A 25,805-nucleotide genomic window follows, 5' to 3' on the forward strand; every position below is an offset into this window, starting at 1 on the left:
CCCAGCTTCAAGTACTCGCTGGACAAGCAGTGAGAAGCAAACCAGTGCTCTGTGGTGTCAAGCTGTGTCATTCAAACCAGGTACACCCCAGCAGCACACACTTGGCACACCTGCACACGTTTTGGCACCCTTGCGCACACTTGACACACTTGACCATCCTTAAGACTTGGTTCTCTGGGCTTATGTACATGGGGCCTCTGCCCACCTGGGGCTCTCTTGCTGTGCCGGAGCTCCGAGTAGAGCACTTGTTTTGAGAGTCTCGTATCGGGCATGCGGACAATGTGACCCGTCCATCGGAGCTGATTGAGCGTGGTCAAAGCTTCGATGCTGGGGATGTTGGCCTGAGCAAGAACACTGACGTTGGTGCGCCTATCCTGCCAGTGGATTGGCAGGATCTTGCGGAGGCAGTGTTGGTGGTACCTCTCCAGTGCTTTGAGGTGCCTGCTGTACATGGTCCAAGTCTCTGACGCATACAGCAGGGCGGGTATCACTGCTGCTCTGCAGACCATGAGCTTAGTGCCGGGTTTGAGGTCCTGGTCTTCAAACACTCTCTTCCTCAGGCGACCGAAGGCTGCACTGGCACACTGAAGGCGGTGTTGGACTTTGTCGTCGACGTCTACCCTTGTTGACAGTAGGCTCCCGAGGTATGGAAAGTGGTCCACTTCAAGGACACCCTCAAAGCCTCCTTGAAAAAGTGCAACATCCCCACCGACACCTGGGAACCTCTGGACTGCACAAAGTGGAGGAGAACCATCCGGGAAGGCGCGGAACACCTCGAGTCTCTTCGCCGGGAGCAAGCGGAAGCCAAGTGCAGGCAGCGCAAGGAGCGCACGTCAACCCAAGCACCCCACCCACCCGCCCCTTCAACCACCGTCTGCCCCACCTGTGACAGAGACTGCAGGTCCCGCATTGGACTCATCAGTCACCTGAGAACTCATTTTTAATGTGGAAGCAAGTCATCCTCGGTTCCGAGGGACTGCCTAAGAAGAAGAAGACGACATGCGGCCCATCTCCATGAGAAGAGAGTCCGCAGTCAGTATTGGGCAAACATAACCTCTTACACATGCAACTCCCTCGACAGTTGGGTTTAGAGACTCTGCAACACAATGATGGCTTTCCCTCTGTGGCAGACCCTTGAAACTCAACGGTGACTCCGTTTCTGCTGCAGCATGAAGCATCGTTCAGTCCTGGAGTAAACGTTTTGTACTGTTGTTCCGTACCTTAAAGCCTTTACTCTGACGATTAACGTGCCCAAGGCAATTCATGAACAAGCTGAGGCTGGCTGTGATGCCAATGCAGTAGGAATCAGAAAACCCTTCCCAGAATAACATAATTCCATCATTGAATGGTGTAAGGTGAGTTCTCAACTTACTGTCTCCATTGCATCCTGTCCAGCTGAACAATGGTTCGATGATTTATGGGCTGACGGATGCATCTGTGAGTCATGACATATAACCCATGATATCACACTCAAATCCTGTAATGTCACTTCAATTTATCTGAAGTTTGATTTTAAAAATTCTCATCCTTGTTTTCAAATCCCTCCGTGGCCTCGCCCCTCCCTGTCTCGGTAACCTCCTCCATCCCTGCAACCCTCCGCGATCTCTGCGCTCCTCCAATTCTGGCCTTTTGAGCATCCCCGATTTTAATTGCTCCACCATTGGCGGCCGTGCCTTCAGCTGCCTGGGCCCCAAGCTCTGGAATTCCCTCCCTAAACCTCTCCGCCTCTCTCTCCTCCTTTAAGACACTCCTTAAAACCGACCTCTTTGACCAAGCTTTTGGTCACCTGTCCTAATATCTCCTTATGTGTCTCAGTGTCAGATTTTGTTTGATAACGCTCCTGTGAAGCGCCTTGGGACGTTTTACTATGTTAAAGGCGCGATATAAATACAAGCTGTTGTTGAATTCTGGAAAGTTCTTTATCACTGTACTGGTCAATAGGTGGTTTAACCCATTAAGAACTGGTAGCATTTTTTGAAGCAAATAAATTCATTGAGTTTATGGGAGTGAGCAGTGCAGTGAATTAACAGAAGAGAATTGTTTATTTTCTTCAGGGTATGGGTCTTGGGCCGAGTCCAGGCAGCTGCACCCAGGCTTTCCTTCACTCGGGAACTGCATCGTGTCAGTCGGATCCTGTCCTTTCACCGACACAGTCGGCCTCGAATCCAGCCCAGGCAGGCTTTCACCCTTGAGTGGAGAACTGGGTGGAGTGGGAGCGGGGGTGGAGGTCAGTGGTTGCCAGTGGCGCCCATACCCTGAGAATGAATTAAACAAATAAATCTTATGCCTAACCACAGAATGCTTGACGCAGACATGGCCGGGGAATAAAGCGGGAAAGTTTTAATCCCCTGCCACCCTCCACCCGCCGCCCCCCCCGCCCCCCCCCACACCCCTGGTTATTGGAGTCATCGTGGGTTGGAAATCTCGCGGAGGTTCTCTCACCATGACCTTGGCAGGAGACCGGCAGCACATCCCAGAGCGACGGCCTCACAACTGACACTACAGGCTGGATTTTCTCAATTGGGAGCTTTTGGAGGCGGGACTCCCACTTGTCGGGTTTTAGTCCCGCCTCCATCGACTTGTAGCCAACCTGACGTAAGAAAACTACTAGGCACTTGGTCTAAGCGTTAAACAAAGCTTTAGTCAACTGTTTTACAACATGGAGGTCCAGTTGTGTCCTTCACTAGTTCCTGTTAAGAATGTCCTGCGCAAGCTGGGCCCGTGCCCGAGCATTTATACTCTCCCTGGACAGCGCCACCCGCAGGCCGCTCAGTATTATTTCATAAGTCTTTCTTTCATGAATGACTGATTCATGTCACAACCCACGCTATTTTCCCTTAAATAAAAACAGAAAATGCTGGAGATACTCAGCAGGTCAGGCAGCATCTGTGAAGAGAGAAACAGAGTTAACGGAGTTGATTTTGTCGAACCTGTCGGGAAGAAGGCGGGACTTTTGGGTTTCTGACCCACCTACTTCAACGTCCGGCCAATCCGCGTGATTTTCCCTTAATTGACCTTGCTGAGCCCGCTGGGCGGGCTCAGCAGGCCAATTAAGAGCCACCCGGCAACAGGTGACGTCACAGACTGAAATTTCATCTGTCAAGATTTCTGACAGATGAAATATCAGTGTTTCACAGCTTCAAACAGCCTGATTTCTAAGATGAGTCCTTCTGCGCAGACTCATTTAGAAATCTCAGCAGCACTCAAAGCTGCAGGCTGTCACTTTTGACAGATCGCAGCCGTTCAGCTTTCAGTTCCGGCTGAGTGCTGCGCTCCCGACGGCTACAGGAAGAAAGGCTGTTAAGGTAAGTACAGGTAAGTAAAAGTTCTTTACACACTTTAGACACACCAAACACACTAACCTTTACACTCATGCACCCATTACTCACCTGAGCGCTGACATCACGACCCCTCCAACTCATTCAACCCGACGGCCCGCCTGCTCTAACCTGGCGTGGTTTGGAGCCGTCGGGAAACCCACACGAAACCCCTCAAAATAGGGATTAGGCTAAAAACTGCCTGTTAACTACCTGTTAACAGGCAGTTAATTGGCACTAATCCCTTCCCGTCTGGTTTCGGCAGGTCCCAGTGCGGGGCAGGTACCCGCTGCCCCTGAAACTTACGTGGGGCGGGGTTTTGGGCGGGATGGTGTCGAGACCCCCAAAGTCGGGATTTCCGCCCCCCCCACACGCCTGAAACCCTGCCTGACGGCTCCCCGAAAATCTAGCCCAACATTTCAGGTCGATGACCTTTCGTCAGATTGACGTATTTTCCCTTGATTGACCTTGTTATACCCGCCCAGCAGGCTCAGCAGGCCAATTAAGGGAAAGCCGGTTACAGGTGACGCCAGCGAGTGACATTTCATCTGTCAAGAGCTTTTGACAGATGACTTGTCAGCGTTTGACGGCTCTGTGAAGCTGTCAAACACTGACAATCTGTCCTCTTAAGTTGAGCCCTTCCACTCAGGCTCAGTTAGAGATCTCTCCGGACCAGAAAGCAGAGGCTGCAGCTTTTGACAGTTCAGCGGCCATTCTGCTTTCTGTGCCGCTGAGCTGAGGGACTCCCGAGACCTGAAGGGAGGAAGCCTGGAGGAAGAAGTAAAGGTAAGTAAAACTTATTAAAACACTTTACACACACCTCACGCACTCACCTCTCTACACTTGCACCCATTACTTACCTGCACACTGGACATCTCGGCCCCTCCGACCTCCGCAGACCGACGGCCCGCCTCGCTGACCCTGGCGAGGTTCGGAGCCATCGGGAAGCCCACACTTCAGGGCTGAAAATAGGGATTCTCCCCCAAAAAAAAACTGCCTGTGAACTACCTGTTCACAGGCAGCTAATTGGCACTAATCCCCTTCCCGCCTCGGGAAGGCGGCTCCCAGCGCGGGTCGGGTACCTGCCTCCTCGGAAGATGGCACGGAAGCGGGTTGGGAGCGGGATAGGTACCCGCCCCCAGATTCTGCCATTTTCCCGGCAGTCCCATCTCCTTACCTGCCTCCCCAGGGCTGGCAAAATTCCCCCCTACACCACAGTACTGAGGGAGTGCTGAATGGTTAGAGGCAGCGTCCTTTGGATCAGATGTTAAAGTAAGTCACGGTGCTGAAATGTCAACCTAGCTATTTGTATGTCAGCTGTGGCTCAGTTGGTAGCACCCTTGCTGCTGAGTCCGAAGGTTGTGGGTTCAAGACCCACTCCAGAGACTTGAGCACAAAACTCAAGGCTGACACTCCAGTGCAGTGCTGAGGGAGAGCTGCATTGTCGGAGGTGCCGTATTTAAGAAGAGGGAGGGATTTTGGATGAGACGTTAAACCGCGGCCCCGTCTGCCCTCTCAGGTGGACGTAAAAGATTCCATGACACTATTTCGAAGAAGAGCAGGGGAGTTCTCCCCGGTGTCCTGGGCCAATGTTTATCCTTCAATCAACATCACTGAAACAGAAGATCTGGTCATTATCACATTGCTGTTTGTGGGAGCTTGCTGTGCAAATTGGCTGCCGCGTTTCCTACATTACAACAGTGACTACACTTCAAAAAGTACTTCATTGGTTGTAAAGCGCTTTGGGACGTCCGGTGCTCGTGAAAGGCGCTATAGAAATGCAAGTCTTTCTTTCTTCTCTCTAGAATACGCAGAACATACCCACTATCCAAGTAATTAATGAGCAGCCAAGGAGGTTGAATGTTACAGTTGTATAAAGCTCTGGTTAGACTGCATCTGGAGCACTGCGTTCAGTTCTGGGCACCGCACATCAGGAAGGATATACTGGCCTTGGGTGCAGCGCAGATTCACCAGGATGATACCGGGGCTAAAAGGGTTAAATTAAGAGGACCGGTTACATAGACTAGGCTTGTACAGGAAACTCCCTTTTAACCGGCACCTAATTAACCGGAAATCTCTCTTAACCGGCAAAATGCAGGAGTAGGTTCAGGTAAGTTTTACTTTTTATTAGTGGCCGTGTAACCGGGGTTCCTGCACCTGTCGCCATGCAACAGGGACTCCTGGATCTGTGGCCGTGTAACCGGGACTCCTGCACAAGTGCCGTGTAACTGGGGCTCCTGCACCTGTGGCCGTGTACGGGGCTCTCGTACCTTGGTAAGTATACCTCTCTGTAATCCGGTCTTTTTGATCAACCGGCACCACGCCGGTCCCGTCGGTGCTGGATAAAAAAGAGTTTCCTGTATTCCCTCGCGTATAAAAGGTTAAGGGGTGATTTAATTGAGGTGCTTAATATGATTAAAGGAGTTGATGGGTAGATAGAGAGAAACTGTTTCCTCTGGTGGGGGGAGTCCAGAAGAAGGAGGCATAACCTTAAAATTAGAGCCAGGCCATTCAGGGGTGATATCAGGAAGCACTTCTTCACACAAAGGGTAGTGGAATTCTGGAACTCTCTCCCCCAAAAATGCTATTGAGGCTGGGGGGGGGCTCAATTGAAAATTTCAAAACTGAGATCGATAGATTTTTGTTTGGCAAGGGCGGTAAGGGATATGGAACTAAATGGAGGTGAGATATAAATCAGCCCGGGGCCAATTGAATGCGGATCGGGCTGGAAGGGCCGAATGGCCACCTCCTGTTCTGACATGACTAATGTGGCTGACGAGGGGAACATAAGAAATAGGAGCAAGAATCGGCCACTCGGCCCCCCCGAGCCTGCTCCGCCATTCAATAAGATCATGGCTGATCTTGGGCTCAAAGCCACTTCCCAGCCCGCTCCCCATAACCCTTCACTCCCTTATCTTACAAAAATTTGTCTATCTCCACCTTAAATGTATTTAATGGCCTTTCCTCATAAGTCAAACCCCTCATCTCTGGAATTAACCTCGTGAATCGTCTGGAGGCACAGCGGGTGACATGAATCTTACTATTCATGAAGAAATGACTCATGAAGTAACACTGGGCGGCCAGCTGGTGGTGCCGTCCAAGGAGTATAAATACTCGGGCGTGGGCCCAGCTTGCCCAGGACGTTTCTGTAACCAGGAACTAGCGATGTAACTAGAAACTCATGGTTGTGAAACAGTTGATTAAAGCCCTGCTTTATACTCAAACCAAGGGCTCAGTGAGTTTTCTTACGTCAGCGGGCACGGCGGGACGGTGCGAATGGACGACCACCTTGCTCTCGCGTTTGTTGTGGCGTGGCGATCGTTTGAGAGGGCGGGTGCGCGAGACGGCTTTGCGATTCGGAAACTGTGAAGCAACGCGGGAGTTGAAGCGGACCGGACCGCGTGTGGCGGTGCGGTGCGCGCGCGGCAATCTCCAGACCATGCTAAACCACTCTCTGTCTTTTCTCTCGCAAAGCAGCCACTCCATGCATCAAAGCAATTAGCCCAAGTGAAGGGTGGACGACAGGAGGAGCCACCGTCATCATCATTGGAGACAACTTCTTTGACGGATTACAGGTCGTGTTTGGAACGATGCTTGTCTGGAGTGAGGTATGCCCTAAATCGTAAAACAAAAACTGTCGATTCGTGTGGTACCCCTGTAGGAACCAGAGCTCCAGTAAGGCTTTAAATGCGGGATGACTAGTGATGTAAAAAGAATACTGAGTGCTTGGTTTGTGTTTAAAACAAGGCTTTAATCAACTGTTTCAAAACCATTTCTAGTTACAATCACTAGTTCCCAGTTACAGAAACATCCTGAGCAAGCTGGGCCCACGCCTGAGCATTTATACTCCTTGGACGGCGCCACCAGCTGGCCGCCCAGTGTTACTTCATGAGTTATTTCTTCACGAATGATGAGATTCATGACAACTAGCTTTTAAACAAAATAATAACGTATTTCTCTCCACCCATCCCCGTTATTGTTCCCGCTTCCTCGGTTTCTCCACTAGGAGACCGTTCCCCAAGTGAGGGTTGCGGGGTTGTGGGATCTATGATCTATTCCTGCTCCTTTTCCCAATGCTTCTGTTAAATTAGCTGTCAGGATGCTCTGCTAGACTCCCGCTAGTCTTTTGCTTCCCCCCCATGACACTCCCTTTGATTGACGGCCCGCGATTTCACTTCGCAGTTTTGGCACTTGGGAACATAGAGACCCGGAAGGTGCCGGGTTTGAGCCTCCCGCCTCCCCCCCCCCGGCTCCCTTTCCACTGGGTCAGTTGCTCTCAGCCGGGGTCTTGGAACGTCTGGGCTAGGGAGGGGCAAAGATCAGTCGGGGATCTGTTGATCTGATTCCAGTGATTCCCACCAGGAATGTCCACCGCCGCCGGGGCAGGATGCCAGAGGGCAGCTGAGGTCTGTGGTCCAGACCGAGTCTGGAGAAGGCACATTTCAAGGACCAAAAAGATAGCCCACATGTAGGTTGAGATAACAGCCCAAGGCAACGCTATTTTAGCAGCAAAATCATGAAGGGTTTTGATGGAGTAAATAAGGAGAAACTGTTTCCACTGGCAAGGAGGGTCGGTAACCTGAGGAGACAGATTTAAGATAATTGGCGGAAAGAAAGAAAGACTTGCATTTCTATAGCGCCTTTCACGACCACCAGACGTCCCGAAGCACTTTACAGCCAATGAAGTACTTTTTGAAGTGCAGTCACTGTTGTAATGTAGGAAACGCGACAGCCAAATGTGCGCACAGCAAGCTCCCACAAACAGCAATGTGATAATGACCAGATAATCTGTTTATTAGTGTTGTTGGTTGAAAGATAAATATTGGCCAGGGTGCCGGGGAGAACTCCCCCTGCTCTTCTTAGAATTAGTGGCCATGGGATCTTTTACATCCACCTGAGAGAGCAGACATCTCATCCAAAAGACAACACCTCCAACAGTGTAGCACTCCCTCAGCACTGCACTGGACTGGAGTGTTAGCCTAGATTTTTGTGCTCAAGTCTCTGGAGTGGGACTTGAACCCACAAACCTTCTATGACCGAGAAGTGTGGGTGCTACCCACTGGGCCACGGCTGGAATCAGAGGGGAACTTTTTTTATTCAGTGACTTGTTGTGATCTGGAATGCACTGCCTGAAAGGGTGGTGGAAGCAGATTCAATAGTAACTTTCAATTGGATAAATGCTTGAAGGGGAGAATATTTGCAGGGCTACGGGGAAAGGGCAGGGTCGTGGGACTAATTGGATCGCTCTTTCAAAGGGCCGGCACAGGCACGATGGCCCGAATGGCCTCTTTCTGTGCTTTATGATTGTAATGGTTCTAATTCTGCAAATGTATTCAGTGCACTCAATACATCAGGTGCTCGTCGCTGTACATATGAGGAAATATTAATAATAATTTAAAAAGTAAACAAAACGAGCAGTAAAAACAATAAAGGTTGGAAAACTGAAGTAAAAAGTTGGCATTGATGCTTCGCAACCAACAGGTAACTTTTAAAAATGCAGCCTCTGCTCTGCAGGCAAATCGGGCAACTAATGTGTGCACAGCAAGATCCCACAGGCAGGAACTGAATGAACAGTTGGCCTATTTTATCAGCAGTGAGGTGAATGTTGGCCTAGACACCAGGACAACTCTCCTAAAAAAAATGTTTTTTAAACGCCAGTGGAAAGAGTTTCTCCCTATCGAAACCCTTCATGATTTTGAACGCCTCTATTGAATCTTCCCCTTAACCTTCTCTGCTCTCAGGAGAACAATCAGAGGAGGAGCCACGAGACTAATTCTCACTTTAAAGCATCTTAGTTATCAAGGTAGGCTAAAAGAGCGGTGGCTCCACACTAGAGAAGTGTAGGCTTGGAGGTGATCTGACTGAGGTTTGCAAGATAATGAAGTGAATAGATTCCATTTGACAGTTTGTTTCCATTAAGTAGGTTAGGGAGAACTAGGGGTCACAAATTTAAGTTGGGTATAAGGCCAGATCGAGGTTAGATGTCACTTTTCCCAGAGAACGGCGGACCTCTGGAACAGGCCGCCGTGTTGTGAGGTGGACGCGGACTCGCTGAATTCCTTCAAGCGAGAGCTGGACCTGTTTCTGGCTGGGGCGGAGATCACCTCTTACAGAAGGTGGGTACTGCAGGAAATTCAGGGCTAGAGTGACCTCCTGGACGAGTTTCGGTCACCTAGATTGGTCTGGAGAGGAATTTCCCAGATTTTTTTTCCCCTTAAATTGGCCTGGGTTTTTTATCTGGTTTTTTTTTACCTCTCCCAGGAGATCACATGGTTTTGGGTGGGGGTGGGGCGTGTATATATTGTGACAAATGAGGTATCGCAATTGTGTGGGGCAGGCTAGATGGACCAGAGGGTCTTTACCTGTCCGCCATTGTTCGTATGTTCGTAATCCCAACTCTTCCCGTCTCTCCAATGTATGAGCCCAAAGGCAGGTAGAGGCTGGACAACGTGTCTATGACCATAGAATGGCCTGATTGGGCAGCCCCCACTATGGGGACACATCATATACCCATGTTTCACATCATTCAGTTGGGGCTGAGTTCAAAGTTCATTCAACCGTTTTCTTCAATCACCGGTATTTTCTTTCTTGCTCTCTGTTCCCGGCCAGCTCATCACGCCGCACGCGATCCGAGTGCAGACACCCCCGCGGCACATCCCGGGCGTGGTGGAGGTCACGCTGTCTTACAAGTCCAAGCAGTTCTGTAAAGGAGCGCCGGGGAGATTCGTCTACACAGGTCAGTGTTGGGCGCTATGGCTATTCCACCTGGGACACCTGTACTGACAGGTTTCCTGCTCCTGTGCAACATTGGGCCACTACTGCAGAGCACCCACCTCAACACAGAACCATCGAAACTTAACACACAGGAGGAACCCTTCGGCCCATCGTGCCCGTGCCGGCTCTATGAAAGAGCGATCCAATTAGTTCCCACTCCCCTGCTCTTTGCCCATAACCCTTGCTAATTTTTCCCTTTTAAATTATTTATCCAATTCTCTTTTGAAAGTTACTATTGAATCTGTTTCCACCACCCTTTCAGGCAGCGCATTCCAGATCATAACAACTCGCTGTGGGAAAGAAATTCTCATCTTTTCTCAATTATCTTAAATCTGTGTCCTCTGATTAACGACCCTCCCGCCTTTGAAAACAGTTTCTTCCTATTTACCCTATCAAAACCCCTCGTAACTTTGAACACCTCCATTACATCTCCCCTTAACCTTCTCTGCTCTGAGGAGAACAAGCCCAGCTTCTCTTAGTCTCTCCGCATAACTGAAAGCTCTTAACTACCCCTGTGAAGTGGCCTGGCATGTCACTCAGTCGTATCAGTCAGGAGGCCCACCCTCACCTTCTCAGGGCAACTCGAGATGGGCAGTAAATGCCGGCCTTGTCAGCGACACCCACACCCCCGAGAATGAATAATGCTAACTGTGGAAGCATACCTTTAGCGAGCTTCAGCATTTTCAGTGAGACGTTGGAATGGGGTGCGGGGGTGTGGGGGTGGGAAGGTCGGGAGGTGGGGAGTGTGGCGGGGGGAGAAGGGAGTGTTGGATGATTGGAGTGAGGGGGGGACGGAAAATATTTACTCTTGTCTAAGGGTGGGCCCAGTGCCATAAGTGGAGGGTGGAGCGAGATTTCACCTCTGGGCACGTTGGCTCCCAATGGCACTTAGAACTAATGGTTTGCAACTACTCACCAGAATCCAGTGCTGTCATCTTTATCCGTCTTCTTTTTCCACTGGACCTTTGTTATTTTGTACTCTGTCATGTCGGACTGTTACAATGGGGACTGCAGTAACGAGCGCTGCGGGCCAGGGCGGATTGAAAAGCCCTACTTCTAACCATCTGCCGCACTGTCGGAGGATGCCGCCTTTCGGATGAGGCGTTAAACCCAGGCCCCCGTCTGCTCTCTCAGGTCGGACGTAAAAGATCCCGCGGCCGCTATTTCGAAGAAGAGCAGGGGGAAGTTCTCCCCGGTGTCCCGAGGCCAATATTTATCCCTCAACCAACATAACAAAAAAAACAGATGATCTGGTCATTTATCACATTGCTGTTTGTGGGAGCTTGCTGTGCACAAATCGGCTGCCGCGTTTCCCACATTACAACAGTGACTACACTTCAAAAAGTACTTCATTGGCTGTAAAGCGCTTTGGGACGGCCGGTGGCCGTGGAAGGCGCTGTATGAGTCTTTTCTTCAATTAGATTTATCAGAGTAATGCACTTTAGTCAGGCTGACAACAGACTCTCGGAATATCGCTAGATGATCTGTTTCTATGGCGTCGGGAAGCCGATAGATTGAAAAATAGATTTCCTCATCAAATGCATTATTCAACAGATTTGGTATTACAAAAAGTTCTATCAACACAGCACATTGGGCACAAAGGGAATCAGCACAGAGCTGAATATTGACAAGACCAGAGACTCACTAGGCCATGCCACTTTGCTTTGATGGGAGATGTATTAACCCCTCATAAGGGCTCAGTCTCCTAACCCCCCAGAACTGTATGGGCCCGGCCTGTTTATTCAGCACGGTAAAGGGGTGAAGATTAGCTCGCAAGCCACGGAGTTGAAGTGTCTGACGAAGGGCCACCGACCTGAAACGTTGTCTCTGTTTCTCTCCCCACAGATGCTGCCTGACCTGCCCAGTGTTTCCAGCATTTTTCTGTTTTTATTTATTACAGTTGATTCTTTGCATGGGTTTTCAGTGCTGTGAATGAGAAATTATAGAAGCATAGAAATTTACGGCACGGAAGGATGGCCATTCGGCCCATCGTGCCTGCGCCAGCCGACAAAGAGCTCTCCGGCCTAATCCCACTTTCCAGCTCTTGGTCCGTAGCCCTGTAGGTTACGGCACTTCAAGTGCATATCCCAGTACTTTTTAAATATGAGGAGGGTTTCTGCCTCTCCCACCCTTTCAGGCAGTGAGTTCCAGACCCCCACCACCCTCTGGGTGAAAAAAATTCTCCTCAACTCCCCTCTAATCCTTCCACCAATTACTTTAAATCTACACCCCTTGGTTATTGACCTCTCTGCTAGGGGAAATAGGTCCTTCCTATCCACTCTGTCTAGGCCCCTCATCATTTTACACACCTCAATTAAGTCTCCCCTCAGCCTCCTCTGGTCCCCAAAGAAAACAACCCCAGCCTATCCAATCTTTCCTCATAGCTAACATTCTCCAGTCCTGGCAACAGCCTCGTAAATCTCCTCTGTACCCTCTCCAGTGCAATCACATCCTTCCTGTAATGTGGTGACCAGAACTGTACCCATTTCAGGTATCCAGTGCCCGCAAGTGACACATAGCAACAACAACTTGCATTTATATAGTGCCTTTAACGTAGTAAAACATCCCAAGGCGCTTCACAGGAGCATTAGCAAACAAAACTAAAGGGTACAATTCAAAAGGGGGTGCATGAACAGAGAGACCTGGGGGTATATTTGCACAAATCATTAAAGGTGGCAGGGCAGGTTGAGAAAGCCGTTAAGAAATCATATGGAATCCTGGGCTTTATAAATAGAGGTATAGAGTACAAAAGCAAGGAAGTTATGATGAACCTTTATAAAACACTGGTTCGGCCTCAACTGGAGTATTGTGTCCAATTCTGGGCACCGCACTTTAGGAAGGATGTGAAGGCTTGTAAGGGGTCGTTTTAACGAGCTTATGGTGTGCTAGATCGGTTTTGATTTCGCACTACTCGTGAGCGGTTCCGAAGCGCTCCCCCCTCACCGGCTCTAGACACTGGGCTTATTGCCAGACAACCTTTGTGTGTTGGCCCAACTCGTGACTTGGAAGACAAATGGTCAGATGAGACAGATTGAGTTTTAAATCAAAACGATCTTTATTTTTGAAAGAGAATGTACACAGAGAAAATGGCAAGAATAAATGCAGACGAAAAATAACGTTTCTCACAGAGGACTAAATTATACACTGAGAAAAATAACTTTAAAGCATATAAACAGTTCTAAAATAGCGATAAGCTAAAAGCGGGGGTGAGGGAAGCGCACAAACACATCGAGGGATAAATCACACTCCTGAATTACAAAACCCTTAATGTTACAAACCCTCCCATTGCTAAAATATACCTCAACTATGTCAGTTAGGTAGAGTTGGGCCTTTATGCTCACCAGAATTTTAAAACCCTCCTGGACCTTGGTACTCCTTGTTACGTCTGGGATCTTCAGTCTTCCTTATGGGACCGGCTCCTGGACCCGCTCTCCTGCACAAACTTGGAAGTCCTCCGAACTCCTCGAGCCGTCTCCTCTTCCGCACGGTCTTCGAACTCCTGATGGTATCTGGACTTGGACTTCACTGCTTCTGGTGAATCTTGTGGATCTGTCTGAGTCTGGCTGAATCTCTCTCCTGCACAATCTTGAAAGTCCTCCGAACTCCTCGAACCGTCTCCTCTCCACTCGGCCTTCGAACTCCTGATGGTCTTGGATCTGGACTGAACTTCTGAATCTCCTCTCCTGCACAATCTTGTGGGTCCTCCCCGCTCTGTCCTTGACCTCGTGTCTGTGTGAATCTGTGATGGATCTGATTGAATCTCACTGAATGAAAGAGAGGACGCCTGCTGTCGAATTTCCCTCCACAGTTATACTGTTTCCTTGTCCTTATCTCGGCGCCAAATCAGGGGTTTTCTTTTGTCAAGGTAATGGGCAGGCTGCTTTGACAAAAGCAAGTACTTTATTTTAATGTCTTGTAAATGAAACTAATGGGATCAGTCCTGTGTCCCTCTGAGTTTGGTACAGATAATAGGTTTTGTCTTTGCTCTGTGATTTCAGAGATGGGTTTGCGTTTTGCTAGCAATTAACACACCTTGAGGTGTAAATACTTTTGTTTTGACTTCGTTACTACTGTAACCATATTATCATATCAATAGCAGTAAGTTCTGGAATCTTCTAATCGGTGATGACTCAGGCTGCTGTAAGATACTGCTGGTCTGTCCTTTTGAACTGAGCCATGAGAACTGCCAACTCCATCTTGTGTTCTCACAATGTGGCCATTTCAGGGGTTTTACCAATCTAGACTGTATTTTCTGGATTTTGCGAATCCTACAGGCTTTAGAGAGGGTGCAGAAAAGATTTACAAGAATGGTTCCAGGGATGAGGGACTTCAGTTATGTGGATAGACTGGAGAAGCTGGGGTTGTTCTCCTTGGAGCAGAGAAGATTGAGAGGAGATTGGAGAGAGGTGTTCAAAATCACGAGGGGTCTGGACAGAGCAGATAGAGGGAAACGGTTCCCATTGATGGAAGGGTCGAGAACCAGAGGACACAGATTCAAGGTGATTGGCAGAACAACCAAAGGCGACATGAGGAAAAGCTTTTTTACCCAGCGAGTGGTTAAGATCTGGAATGCGCTGCCTGAGAGGGTGGTGGAGGCAGATTCAATCGTGGCTTTCAAAAGGGAGTTGGATAAGTACCTAAAGGAAAAAAAATTGCAGGGCTATGGGGAAAGGACAGGGGAGTGGGAATAGCTGAAGTGCTCTTTCAGAGAGCTGGCACAGGATCGATGGGCTGAATGGTCACCTTCTGTGCTGTAACCACTTTATGATTCTAAAATTTTGACACCGAGCCACATAAGGAGATATTAGGACAGGTGACCAAAAGCTTGGTCAAAGAGGTAGGTTTTAAGGAGCGCCTTAAAGGAGGAGATAGAGGTGGAGAGGTTTAGGGAGGGAATTCCAGAGCTTAGGGCCCAGGCAGATGAAGGCACGGCCGCCAATGGTGGGGCGAAGTGAGGTATAACAGAGCTAGTAATAGAAAGTCAAGCTGCATCTGCTCTGGCCTAAGAACGGGCGGGGGGAGTGTGACTAGCTGAAGTGCAGAGAGCCGGCATGGGCTCAACGGGCCGAATGGCCTACTTCCTGCTGTAACCATTCTATGATTCTATGAGATGACATAGCCTCCCCTTCAAAAGAGCACCACCCAAAGCGCCGATGTGACATTTTCACTGCCCACGCCAGCTTCCGCTGTGGCTCTCGCTGAGCAAAATTAGTACCGTTTAAATGCAGAAAGAAAGACTTGCATTTATATAGCGCCTTTCATGGCCACCGGACGTCCCAAAGCGCTTTAAAGCCAATGAAGTACTTTTTGAAATGTAGTCGCTGTTGTAATGTAGGAAATGCAGCAGCCAATTTGCGCACAGCAAGCTCCCACAAACAGCAATGTGATAATGACCAGATCATCTGTTTTTTAGTGATGTTGATTGAGGGATAAATATTGACCAGGACACCGGGAATAACTCCGCTGTACTTCTTCGAAATAGTGCCGTGGGATCTTTTACGTCCACCTGAGAGAGCAGACAGGGCCTCGGTTTAACATCTCATCTGAAAGACGGCACCTCCGACAGTGCAGCACTCCCATAGTACTACATTGGAGTGTCAGCCTAGATGCCTGTGCTCAAGTCTCTGGAGTGGGACTTTGAACCCACAACCTTCTGACCCAGAGGCGAGAGAGAGAGTGCGACCCACTGGGCCACGGCTGTCAGTTTCACGTTGTAGGCTCGGGCTTACCAAGAACTGGTACCAGGCCTCGTTTCACATAGGATCCTTTCAACCAGCTGGGAGAACAGATATGCACCTTGCCTGGCCTGAGCTCCAACCCTGAGGTGAAAGAAATCTGTATTTGTAGGGAAATGGTGTTAGGGAAATTGACGGGATTGAAGGCCGATAAATCCCCAGGGCCTGATAATCTACATCCTAGGGTACTCAAGGAAGTGGCCCTAGAAATAGTAGATTGCTGGTCATCTTCCAAAATTCTAAAGACTCTGGAACAGTTCCCATGGATTGGCGGGTAGCTAATGTTACCCCACTATTCAAAAAAAGGTGGTAGAGAGAAAATGGGGAATTACAGACCGGTAAGCCTGACATCGGTAGTGGGGAAAATGCTAGAGCCCATTATAAAAGATGTAATAGCAGAGCACTTGGAAAACAGTGACAGGATCGGACAAAGTCAACATCATTGGAGTTCATAGAGAATCATAGAAAGTTACAGCACGGAAGGAGGCCATTTTGACCCATCGTGTCCGCGCCGGCCAACAAAGAGCTATCCAGCCTAATCCCACTTCCCAGCTCTTGGTCCGTAGCCCTGCAGGTTACAGCATCCCAAGTGCACATCCAAGTACTTTTTAAATGTGGTTAGGGTTCCTGCCTCTACCACCCTTTCAGGCAGTGAGTTCCAGACCCCCACAACCCTCTGGGTGAAGACATTTCCCCTCAAATCCCCTCTAAACCTTCCCCTAATTACTTTAAATCTGTGCCCCCTGGTTTTTGACCCCTCTGCTAAGGGAAATAGGTCCTTTCTATCCACTTTATCTAGGCCCCTCATAATATTATACACCTCAATAAGGTCTCAGCCTCTTCTGTTCCAAGGAAAACAGACCCAGCCAGAATTTTAAATTGAGCTGGACGCATCGGGTCGATTTTGACTTCTGGGCGTAGTCGGCCAGTCCCCTACATCCGCCGGCAAACAGGCGGCTGCGATTTTGAAGGCCTGTCCCCAATTGTGAGGCCCCCTGCTCAATTTTGAAGCACTGTCCACAACGAGCAGGGGAGTTCTTCAACTTTGGAGACCGCTGAAAATGTGGAACCCTCTACCACATCGAACAGTGGGGGTGAATCGCATAGATGCATTTAATAGGAAGCTAGATAAGCAGGTAGAATCACAAAATAGTACAACACAGAAAGAGGCCGTTCGGCCCATCGAGCCTGCGCCGTTTCTTTCGATGAGCAATCCAGTTAGTCCCACTCCCCGACTCTTCCCCCATATCCCTGCAATTTTTTCTCCTTCAAGTATTTATCCAATTCCCTTTTGAAGGCTACTATTGACTCTGTACCCACCGCCCTATCAGGCAGCGCATTCCAAATCCTAACCACTCGTTACATAAACATGTTTTTCCTCATGTCGCCTCGGGTTCTTTTGCCAATCACCTTAAATCTGTGCCCTCTGGTTATCGACCCTTCGGCCATTGGAAACAGTTTCTCTGTATTTACTCTATCTAAATCTTTCATGATTTTAAACACCTCGATCAAATCTCCTCGCCTTCTCTGCTAACATGAGGAAGAAAGGGATTGACGGTTTTGTTGATGGGGGTAGATGAAGAAGGGTGTTGAGCACAGACATTGGCACTGGTCATTTGGGCCGAATGGCTTGTTTCTGTGCTGTAAATACTTTGTAGGAGTTCTCCCCAGTGTCCTGGGCCAATATTTATCCCTCAATCAACATCACTAAAAACAGATTATCTGGTCATTATCACATTGCTGTTTGTGGGAGCTTGCTGTGCACAAATTGGCTGCCGCGTTTCCTACATTGCAACAGTGACTACACTTCAAAAAGCACATCATTGGCTGTCAAGCACTTTGGGACGTCCTGAGGTCATGAAAGGCGCTGTAGAGATGCAAGTCTTTCTTTCAAATCACTTGGTGGATGGCGAGGAGGAGTTTCTAAATTGCACTTAGATTCCCTGGGTCGGAGTGGAGGAAAACACCAGCTCCTGGTGGGGGGGGGCGGGGGCTCTCCAGCGACACCTGCTGGGCTGCGGGCCGGAATCCAGCCTGCCCAGTGATGCCCTCCGCGGTTGAATAGCCTCCCGCCGCTCGCTCGCCAAGAATGGCCATGTGGTGACGCGCTGAATGCCCAGCCGGTGTGCCCATGGGTGAGTCATTGGGGCGGGGGGCGCGAGGGAGGAGAATTGAGGGGGCAGCAGGGATGGGGGAGGGCGCGAGGCTGAAGCGACGGACCCTCTGCACTTCCCCTTCAGAACTGCGACTGAGCGCATAAATCCTGCAACTAATGTGGTATGAAATCTTTACTCTAGCTGTTAGTAAAGACGCTCAATAAAGATCATCATTAGATTGACAAAGAATGGTAATAAAATTGATGTTATGAGCTCGGCACTTTGAGCTGGCTGAGAAAACGTCGCACGGAGCTGTGGTATCTTCGGGACCCAGGGGGTGTGTGCACCAGCGCCCCAATCCACCCTCCCAGGGACAGCACCAAAATGCACTCTCATCGAGATGATCTCCTTGCACATACCCACCACCGCCTCTCCGCCACCGCCCCCCCAACCCACCCCACCGCGATCGCTCTTTGTCAGAGGCCCCCCGGCAGATATTTATGGATGAGTTAATGAGAGAAGCTCTTGAGAGATATTGACAGGCAGAGCAAAACACACACACACACACACACACCCTCATAAGAGACAGACTGCTGCAATAATGTAGCTGCTATCGATCGCCCTCCCTTGTTGGGAGTATTGATCCTGATTTATGCTATCAGATCACGCCGACAATCCGTTCACATCCAGCCCCCACACACCCCCCGCCCCGACACTGTTTGTTGTGCTTGTTCAGTTTCTCTCTTCCCCTGCTCCGCGAGGTAGTGTTGTACTTCAAGAGTAGGGTCTGGGTGGCAGAGGTGCATTCGAAGGCCGGCTTAAAGGAGAGAGACTTGCATTGATCACACCTCTCAGTACTTCGCATGCAGTCAATTACATTGAATATAGGAACAGGAAGAGGCCATTCAGCCCCTCGAGTCTACACAGGAACAGGAGGAGGCCATTCAGCCCCACTAGTCTGTTGCAGAGGAACAGCAGGAGGCCATTCAGCCCATCAAGCCTGTTACACATGAACAGGAGGAGGCCCATTCAGCCCCTCAAGTCTGTTACATGGGAACAGGAGGAGGCCATACAGCCCCACTGGTCTGTTACACATGAACAGGAGGAGGCCATTCAGCCCCACCGGTCTGTTACACATGAACAGGAGGATGCCATTCAGCCCCTTGAGTCTACACAGGAACAGGAGGAGGCCATTCAGCCCCTCGAGTCTACACAGGAACAAGAGGAGGCCATTCAGCCCCGCGAGTCTACACAGGAACAGGAGGAGGCCATTCAGCCCCTCGAGTCTACACAGGAACAAGAGGAGGCCATTCAGCCCCTCGAGTCTACACAGGAACAGGAGGAGGCCATTCAGCCCCACTAGTCTGTTACACAGGAACAGGAGGAGGCCATTCAGCCCCTCGAGCCTGTTATATAGGAACAGGAGGAGGCCATTCAGCCCCTCGAGCCTGTCCCGCCATTCAGTTAGGTCATGGCTTATCTGTATCTTAACTCTATCTACCCACCTTGCTTCCTTAACAGTGAAGTGGTTGTTCTGTACATATATGTGGTAGCCATTTTGAGAAACGTAAGTCCCACAATTAGCGTTAAACAGTTTTTCTGGTAGCATTAATTGAGAGAGGGATGCTGGTGAGGACATGAGGAACACTCTTTCCTGTCTCTTTAGTGGCAATGGATCTTTGATGTCCTCGTACCTACAGAACAGCTGGATGGGACCTCCGTTTAATGTCTCATGCAAAGGATAGGGCCTCCGACGTAGCACTCCTTCAGGGTCGCACTGGAGTGTCAGCCTAGATGAGGAGCTCAAGCTCCTATTATGGACCTCAAACCCAGTAGTTTATAACCTAGAGGGGAGAAAGAAAGGAAGAACTTTTCGACAGCATCTTTCACAACCTCAGGACGTCCCAAAGCAATTTACAGCCAATGAAGCACTTTTGAAGCGAAGTCACTGTTGTAATGTAGGAAACATGGCAGCCAATTTGTGCACAGCAAGCTCCCACAAACAATGTGACAATGACCAGATAATCTGTTTTTGTGATGTTGGTCAAGGGATGAATATTGGGAGAACTCCCCCTGCTCTTCTTCGAAATAGTGGCCATGGGATCTTTTACATCCACCTGAGAGAGCAGACGGGGCCTCGGTTTAACGTCTCATCCGAAAGAGGGCACCTGCGACAGTGCAGCTCTCCCTCAGCACTGCACTGGGAGTGTCGGCCTGGATTATGCGCGCAAGTCTCCGGACCGGGACACAAACCCACGAGCTCATGAAAAGTGAGCGGCCCGAGGATCGAGGGGCCTCCTCCTCTGCATACTCGGGCGGCCAGTCGCGCCTCCACAGATAGCTCGCCCAATGGGGGAAAGGTTAATTTAGGGCCACCTGTCTCGCCAGCAGCAGATCTTGGGTACGTCTCAGGAAGCTGGGGGTGGGGGGGGGTGGCTGGTGGGGATTCGGGTTGGGGTTGGAGTTGGAGTGAGCTATGGGTGAAGGCGGGGCAGTCCTCCTGTATCTACAGGAAGAGGTTTATTTTCATTGGGAGCGGCGAGGGGGTCAACTGAAGAATCCTGAAGAACTAACTTCTCCATTTCAGCCGGCGTTAAGCCATTGGTACGGTGCGGTAGCATAGTTGTTACGTTACTAGACTAGTAATCCAGAGGCCTGGACTAATGATCCAGAGATATTTTTTTAAATCCCACCACAGCAGCTGGAGAATTTAAATGCAATTAAATAAATTTGGAATTTAAAAAATTATGGTGACCATATAACTATCGGATTGTCATAAAAACCCATCTGGGTCACGAATGTCCTTTTAAGGAAGGAAATCTACCGCCCTTACCCGGTCTGGCCTATATGTGACTCCAGACCCACAGCAATGTGCTTGACTCTTAACTGCCCTCTGAAATGGCCCAGCACGCCACTCAGTTGTATTCAAGCAGGTGGCTCACCACCACCTTCTCGAGGGCAACTAGGGATGGGCAATAAATGCTGGTGACGTCTACATCCTGTGAATGAGTTTTAAAAAACTAATTAACATATTCAAGGAATTGAAAGCCTGCTTTAGGCATCCACCAGGGACGTCTTAAAAAAAATATAAACAGAAAATACTGGAAACACTCAGCAGGCCAGACAGCATCTGTAGCGACAGAAACAGAGTTAACGTTTCAGGTCAATCCCCGCTCTTCAATTAGCACAGTAAGATCTTTAAAGTTAGAGATGTAACAGGTTTTAAGCAAGTGTAGGGGCAGGGACAGGCGGGAGGGGAGGAAAGGACAAAAGGGAAGGTCTGTGATAGGGTGGAAGGCTGGAGAGACTAAGGGCTGGATTTTCATTGAGGAGGCGTGTAGGAGGCGGGACTACAACTTTCGGGGTTGTAGTCCCGCCTCCATCGAGTTCTAGCCAACCCACGCGATTTTGACTTGATTGACCTTGTTGAGCCCGCCCAGCAGGCTCAGCAGGCCAATTAAGGGCCACCCAGCAACAGGTGACGTCACAGATTGATATTTCATCTGTTAAGACCTTTTGACAGATGAAATATCAGCGTTTGACAGCTGTTTGAAGCTGTCAAACACTGACAATCTTTACTCCAAGTTAATTCCTTCCTCTCAGGATGATTTAGAGATCTCTCCAGAACAGAAAGCTGAATGCTGCAACTTTTGACAGCTCGCGGCCATTCTGCTTTCTGTGCCGGTGAGATGAGGGACTCCCGAGACCTGAAGGAAGGAAGGCTGTAAAGGTAAGTAAAGGTAAGTAAAACTTCTTTAAACACTTTACACACACCAAACACACTTACCTCTGCACTCATGCACCCATCACTCACCTGAACACCGGACATCTCGACCCCTCCAAGCCCTTCATCCCAACTACATGCTTTGCTAACTTGGCGTGGTTTGGAGCCATCGGGAATCCCACATTTCACCGATGAAAATAGGGATTAGGCTAAAAACTGCCTGTTAACTACCTGTTAACAGGCAGTTAATTGGCACTAATCCCCTTCCCGCCTCAGGGAGGCGGGTCCCAGTGCGGGTCAGGTACCCACCTCCTTTGAAACTGGCATGGAGGCGGGTTGAGGGCGGGATGGGTTTGTGCCCCCACGATTTCGGGATTTTAACCCCCCATACGCCTCCAATCCCGCCTCCACGGCCCAATGAACACCCAGCCCTAAATGTTAGAAGGGATGATGGTGCGAGGCAAAAAAAGAAAGACTTGCATTTCTATAGCGCCTTTCACGACGACTGGACGTCCCAAAGCGCCTTACAGCCAATGAAGTACTTTTGAAGTGTAGTCACTGTTGTAATGTAGGGAAGTGGGTGGGAATGGGACAAGTAAAGAAACAGAAGATGGGTCGAGAGCAGCTGTAAACGGCGGCAGCTGAATCATTACCAGCACCCACTGTCTGGAAAAAATGGGAGTGGTGGAGTTATTGAACTCAGAGTCGAGTCGGGAGGCTGTAAAGTGCCTAACCGACAGATGAGGTGCTGTTCCTCGAGCTTACATTGAGCTTCGTTGGAACAGTGTCGGAGGCCGAGGACGAAGAGGTCAGAGTGGGAGTGGAAGCGCGGCGCCACACTTGCGGACGGAACGGAGGCGTTTAGTAAAGCGATCACTGAATCTGCGTTTGGTCTCCCCAATGTAGAGGAGGCCGAGAGAATTAAAGGAACGCAGCGATCTCGGGTGGGAGGAGTTGTGGGGTTGGAGGAGGCCGCAGAGATGGGGAGGGGGACGAGGGCCACGGCGGGATTTGAACACAGACACGAGAATTTTAAACTCGCGGTCTTGCCGGATCTGGAGCCAATGTCGGTCAGCGAGTGCAAGGGGGCGATGGGTGAACGGGACTTGGCGAGAGTTTGGCTACGGGCAGCGGGAGTTTGGATGAGCTGAAGTTTACAGAGGGTGGCAGAAAACACCACTGAGGGACTGCTTGCCATCTCCTAAGCTTTTTCTTTTCAGTCAGGAGAAAAGGAGATGAGCTGAGTGAATTTAGAAACCAATCACTATCCAGACCTATCGATCATACATCATCCTCAGGTTTAATGAGGCCCCTTTTAAGTGGCAAGCTTACTGTCTTGAAGGGCTGATGCCTCCTTTATGGACCTTCCCGAGGGGAGCCAAGCCCTTCATTTAAGTGATAGTAGCCCCCCCCCCCGCCACCCAAGGATTACATGCTTTGGCCCCTCAGGAGGGACCATCCGAGTTTAAAGTTCATGAAATTTCAATGAGAATCGATCCGATCAGATTGATTTTTCCGGGGTCTATATCCCCCTTGCAAATCGTTTGAAATTTTAATTTTTTTTTTAAAGAGTGCCTTTTTTTTTGTTGCTGTGCTGAAGCGATGGGGAGGCAGGCAAGTCAGTCGATACAAAGGGACCGTCAGCGGGGGGGGGGGGGGGGGGCATTGTTGCCGCAGTTCATTGCGGGCGTTGGACAAGTGGTTCAGTCGCTTCCTTTTAAGGTGAAAGGGAGAAAGACCTTTTCCGCATTGACACAGGAGCCTCGTCGCATCTGGCCGAAAGACCTCGAAGTGGTCCGCCTGCAATGAATTCTTTTTGCCGTGCAGTGCAAATGTGGTGGTTTTTTTTGTGCTCAGCAAGATTCCACAGTCATCAGTGAGAGGGCTGGCTCGTTCCTCTGATTTTTGATTGAGCGGGGTGGCAATATTGGCCAGGACCTCAGAAGAACTCCCCGCTCTCCTTCAAATAGCGCTTTAATGTCTAAGCAAACTATCGGTTTAAAGAAAGGAGGCCTGGCATTTATATAGCGCCTTTCACAACCTCAGGACGTCCCAAAGCGCTTTACAGCCAATGAGGCACTTTTTGAAGTGTAGTCGCTGTTGTAATGTAGGAAAAGCGACAGCCAATTTGCGCACAGCAAGCTCCCACAAACAGCTCTTCTTGTAAATTGTGATGACTGTCTTGAGAAGCAGCAGTAGTGGGATTTATTTAAGAACGAAAACAAAGCACATGCATTTATTTATATAGGGCCTTTCAAGACCTCGGTGTCCCAACATGCTTTACAGCCAATTCATTATTATTGAAGTGCAGTTGTAATGTAGGAAACGCAGCAGCCAATTTGCACACAGCAAGGTTACACAAACAGCAATGTGATAATGACCAGATAATCTGATTGAGGGATTAAATATTGGTCAGGATACCGGGGAGAACTCCCCTGCACTTCTCCCAATAGTGGCCGTGGGATCTTTTACCTGCACCTGAGAGGGCAGACGGGGCCTCGGTTTAACGTCTCATCCGAAATGCGGCACCTCCGACAGTGCAGCACTCCCTCAGCACTGCACTGGGAGTGCCAGCCCTAGATTTTGTGCTCAAGTTTCTAGAGCGGGACTTGAACCCACGATCTTTGATTCCCCTGTCCTAATGTCTCCTCCTTTGGCTTGGTGTCAAGTTTTGTCCGATTTTCGTCTTACCGCGTTCAAGGAAGTTGTTGTTCTTGAGGCAGGAGGAGAAGGAGAGGAAAATTCACCTGAACGAGCATGGTTAGGGGAGCTCTGTTATTTAACAGAAGAATGTTCTCTGCTGCCACAGCCTCATTCCTCATCTTAATGAGCAGCGAAGCCACAGTAGCAGGGCTTGAACAGGATAATAATGAATTAGATAACTGTATAAAACTGCTTAAGGTAGCGTTGTGTGTGTTTTTAATACGGCTCTGCTTTCTCTCCCGCCTAACTTGGCACTGCCCGTAGATTGGTGGTAATTGTCATTTGCCGGCACTTCATCATTATTACGCCGCAATTTATTACTGTCAGCCCAAAATGCAAACCCTTGCCGGCTGCCTTCCTCCCCGTGTTTGGCTCTTTAAGGAACGGGCCCTTGCTAATGAAAGATTGAGCCGTGTCCCCTTTCCCCTCTCACTTTGCCACCACTACAAAGGGCTTCCAGCAACATGAATGGGCCTTAGGCCCAACAAACCCTTTTGATAGGCCTCATCCCCCACCGACCCCGCACCTCCCCCTCCGCCCACTTCTCCCCATATCCCTCAATCCCTTCGGTCTTCAGAAAGTATTCAATTCCCCATTGAGGCTACTTCCGCCGCTCCGTCTTTCAGATGAGACGTTAAACCGTCTGTCCTCTCGGGTGGATGTAAGAGATCCCGCGGCACTATTTTGAAGAAGAGCAGGGGGAGTTCTCCCCGGTGTCCTGGCCGATATTTGTCCCTCAACCAACATCACTAAAGAGAACAACAGATGATCTGACCATTTATCTCAATGCTGTTTGTGGGAGCTTGCTGTGCTTAAAATTGGCTGCTGCGTTTCCTACATTACAACAGTGACTACACTTCAAAAGTACTTCATTGGCTGTAAAGGGCTTTGGGACGTCCTGAGGTCTTAATAGGTGCTATAGAAATGCAAGTTCTTTCTTTTTTTAACAGCCTTCCCCAGTAACACAACCCACAACCCTTGCTTCAGATGGAGAAGTTCCATCTGATTTCCTTTTTTACTCTTAAATCCTAAGTAATTTGTAAATGATTTTAACATGTGTCCTTAGTTATTTTGAACCCATCACCACACTGAATAATTTGCCTGGATTGACTTTGTCAATCACCGCTCGTAATCGTGAAAGGCCCTCACTTAGATCACCCCAAACTTTCCTCTTTCCTTGTAGTTCATTCTCCTTGAGCTTGGACTTCTCTCCATTGCCCTTCTCTCCGTTGCCCTTCTCTCCGTTGCCCTTCTCCCCGTTGCCCTTCTCCCCGTTGCCCTTCTCATAGAAACATAGAAGATAGGAGCAGGAGTCGGCCATTCGGCCCTTCGAGCCTGCTCCGCCATTCAATGAGATCATGGCTGATCATCCAAATTCAGTACCCTGTCCCTGCCTTCTCCCCATATCCCTTGATCTCTTTAGCCTTAAGAAATATATCCAACTCTTTCTTGAATA

The 25,805-nt window shown here is 49.4% G+C and overlaps 1 protein-coding gene across 3 annotated transcripts in view; it reads left to right on the forward strand.

Annotated features, from left to right (window-relative positions):
• The window catches only part of LOC147123760 (transcription factor COE3-like), a 145,731-nt gene that overhangs the window by 17,180 nt on the left and 102,746 nt on the right, over positions 1 to 25,805 (forward strand). For 2 of the 3 annotated variants that reach the window (XM_085975725.1, XM_085975736.1), the window contains exons 2-3: positions 6,792 to 6,925; positions 9,927 to 10,053. In XM_085975725.1, the coding sequence (XP_085831851.1) occupies positions 6,792 to 6,925; positions 9,927 to 10,053 (261 nt within the window). The remainder of the gene's footprint in view (positions 1 to 6,791; positions 6,926 to 9,926; positions 10,054 to 25,805) is intronic. The other variant, XM_085975729.1, reaches the window with a different exon arrangement.

The sequence above is a fragment of the Somniosus microcephalus genome, chromosome 2, assembly GCF_052327205.1.
Source record: "Somniosus microcephalus isolate GS21.2 chromosome 2, FLI_Smic_1.0, whole genome shotgun sequence".
NCBI lineage: Eukaryota > Metazoa > Chordata > Chondrichthyes > Squaliformes > Somniosidae > Somniosus > Somniosus microcephalus.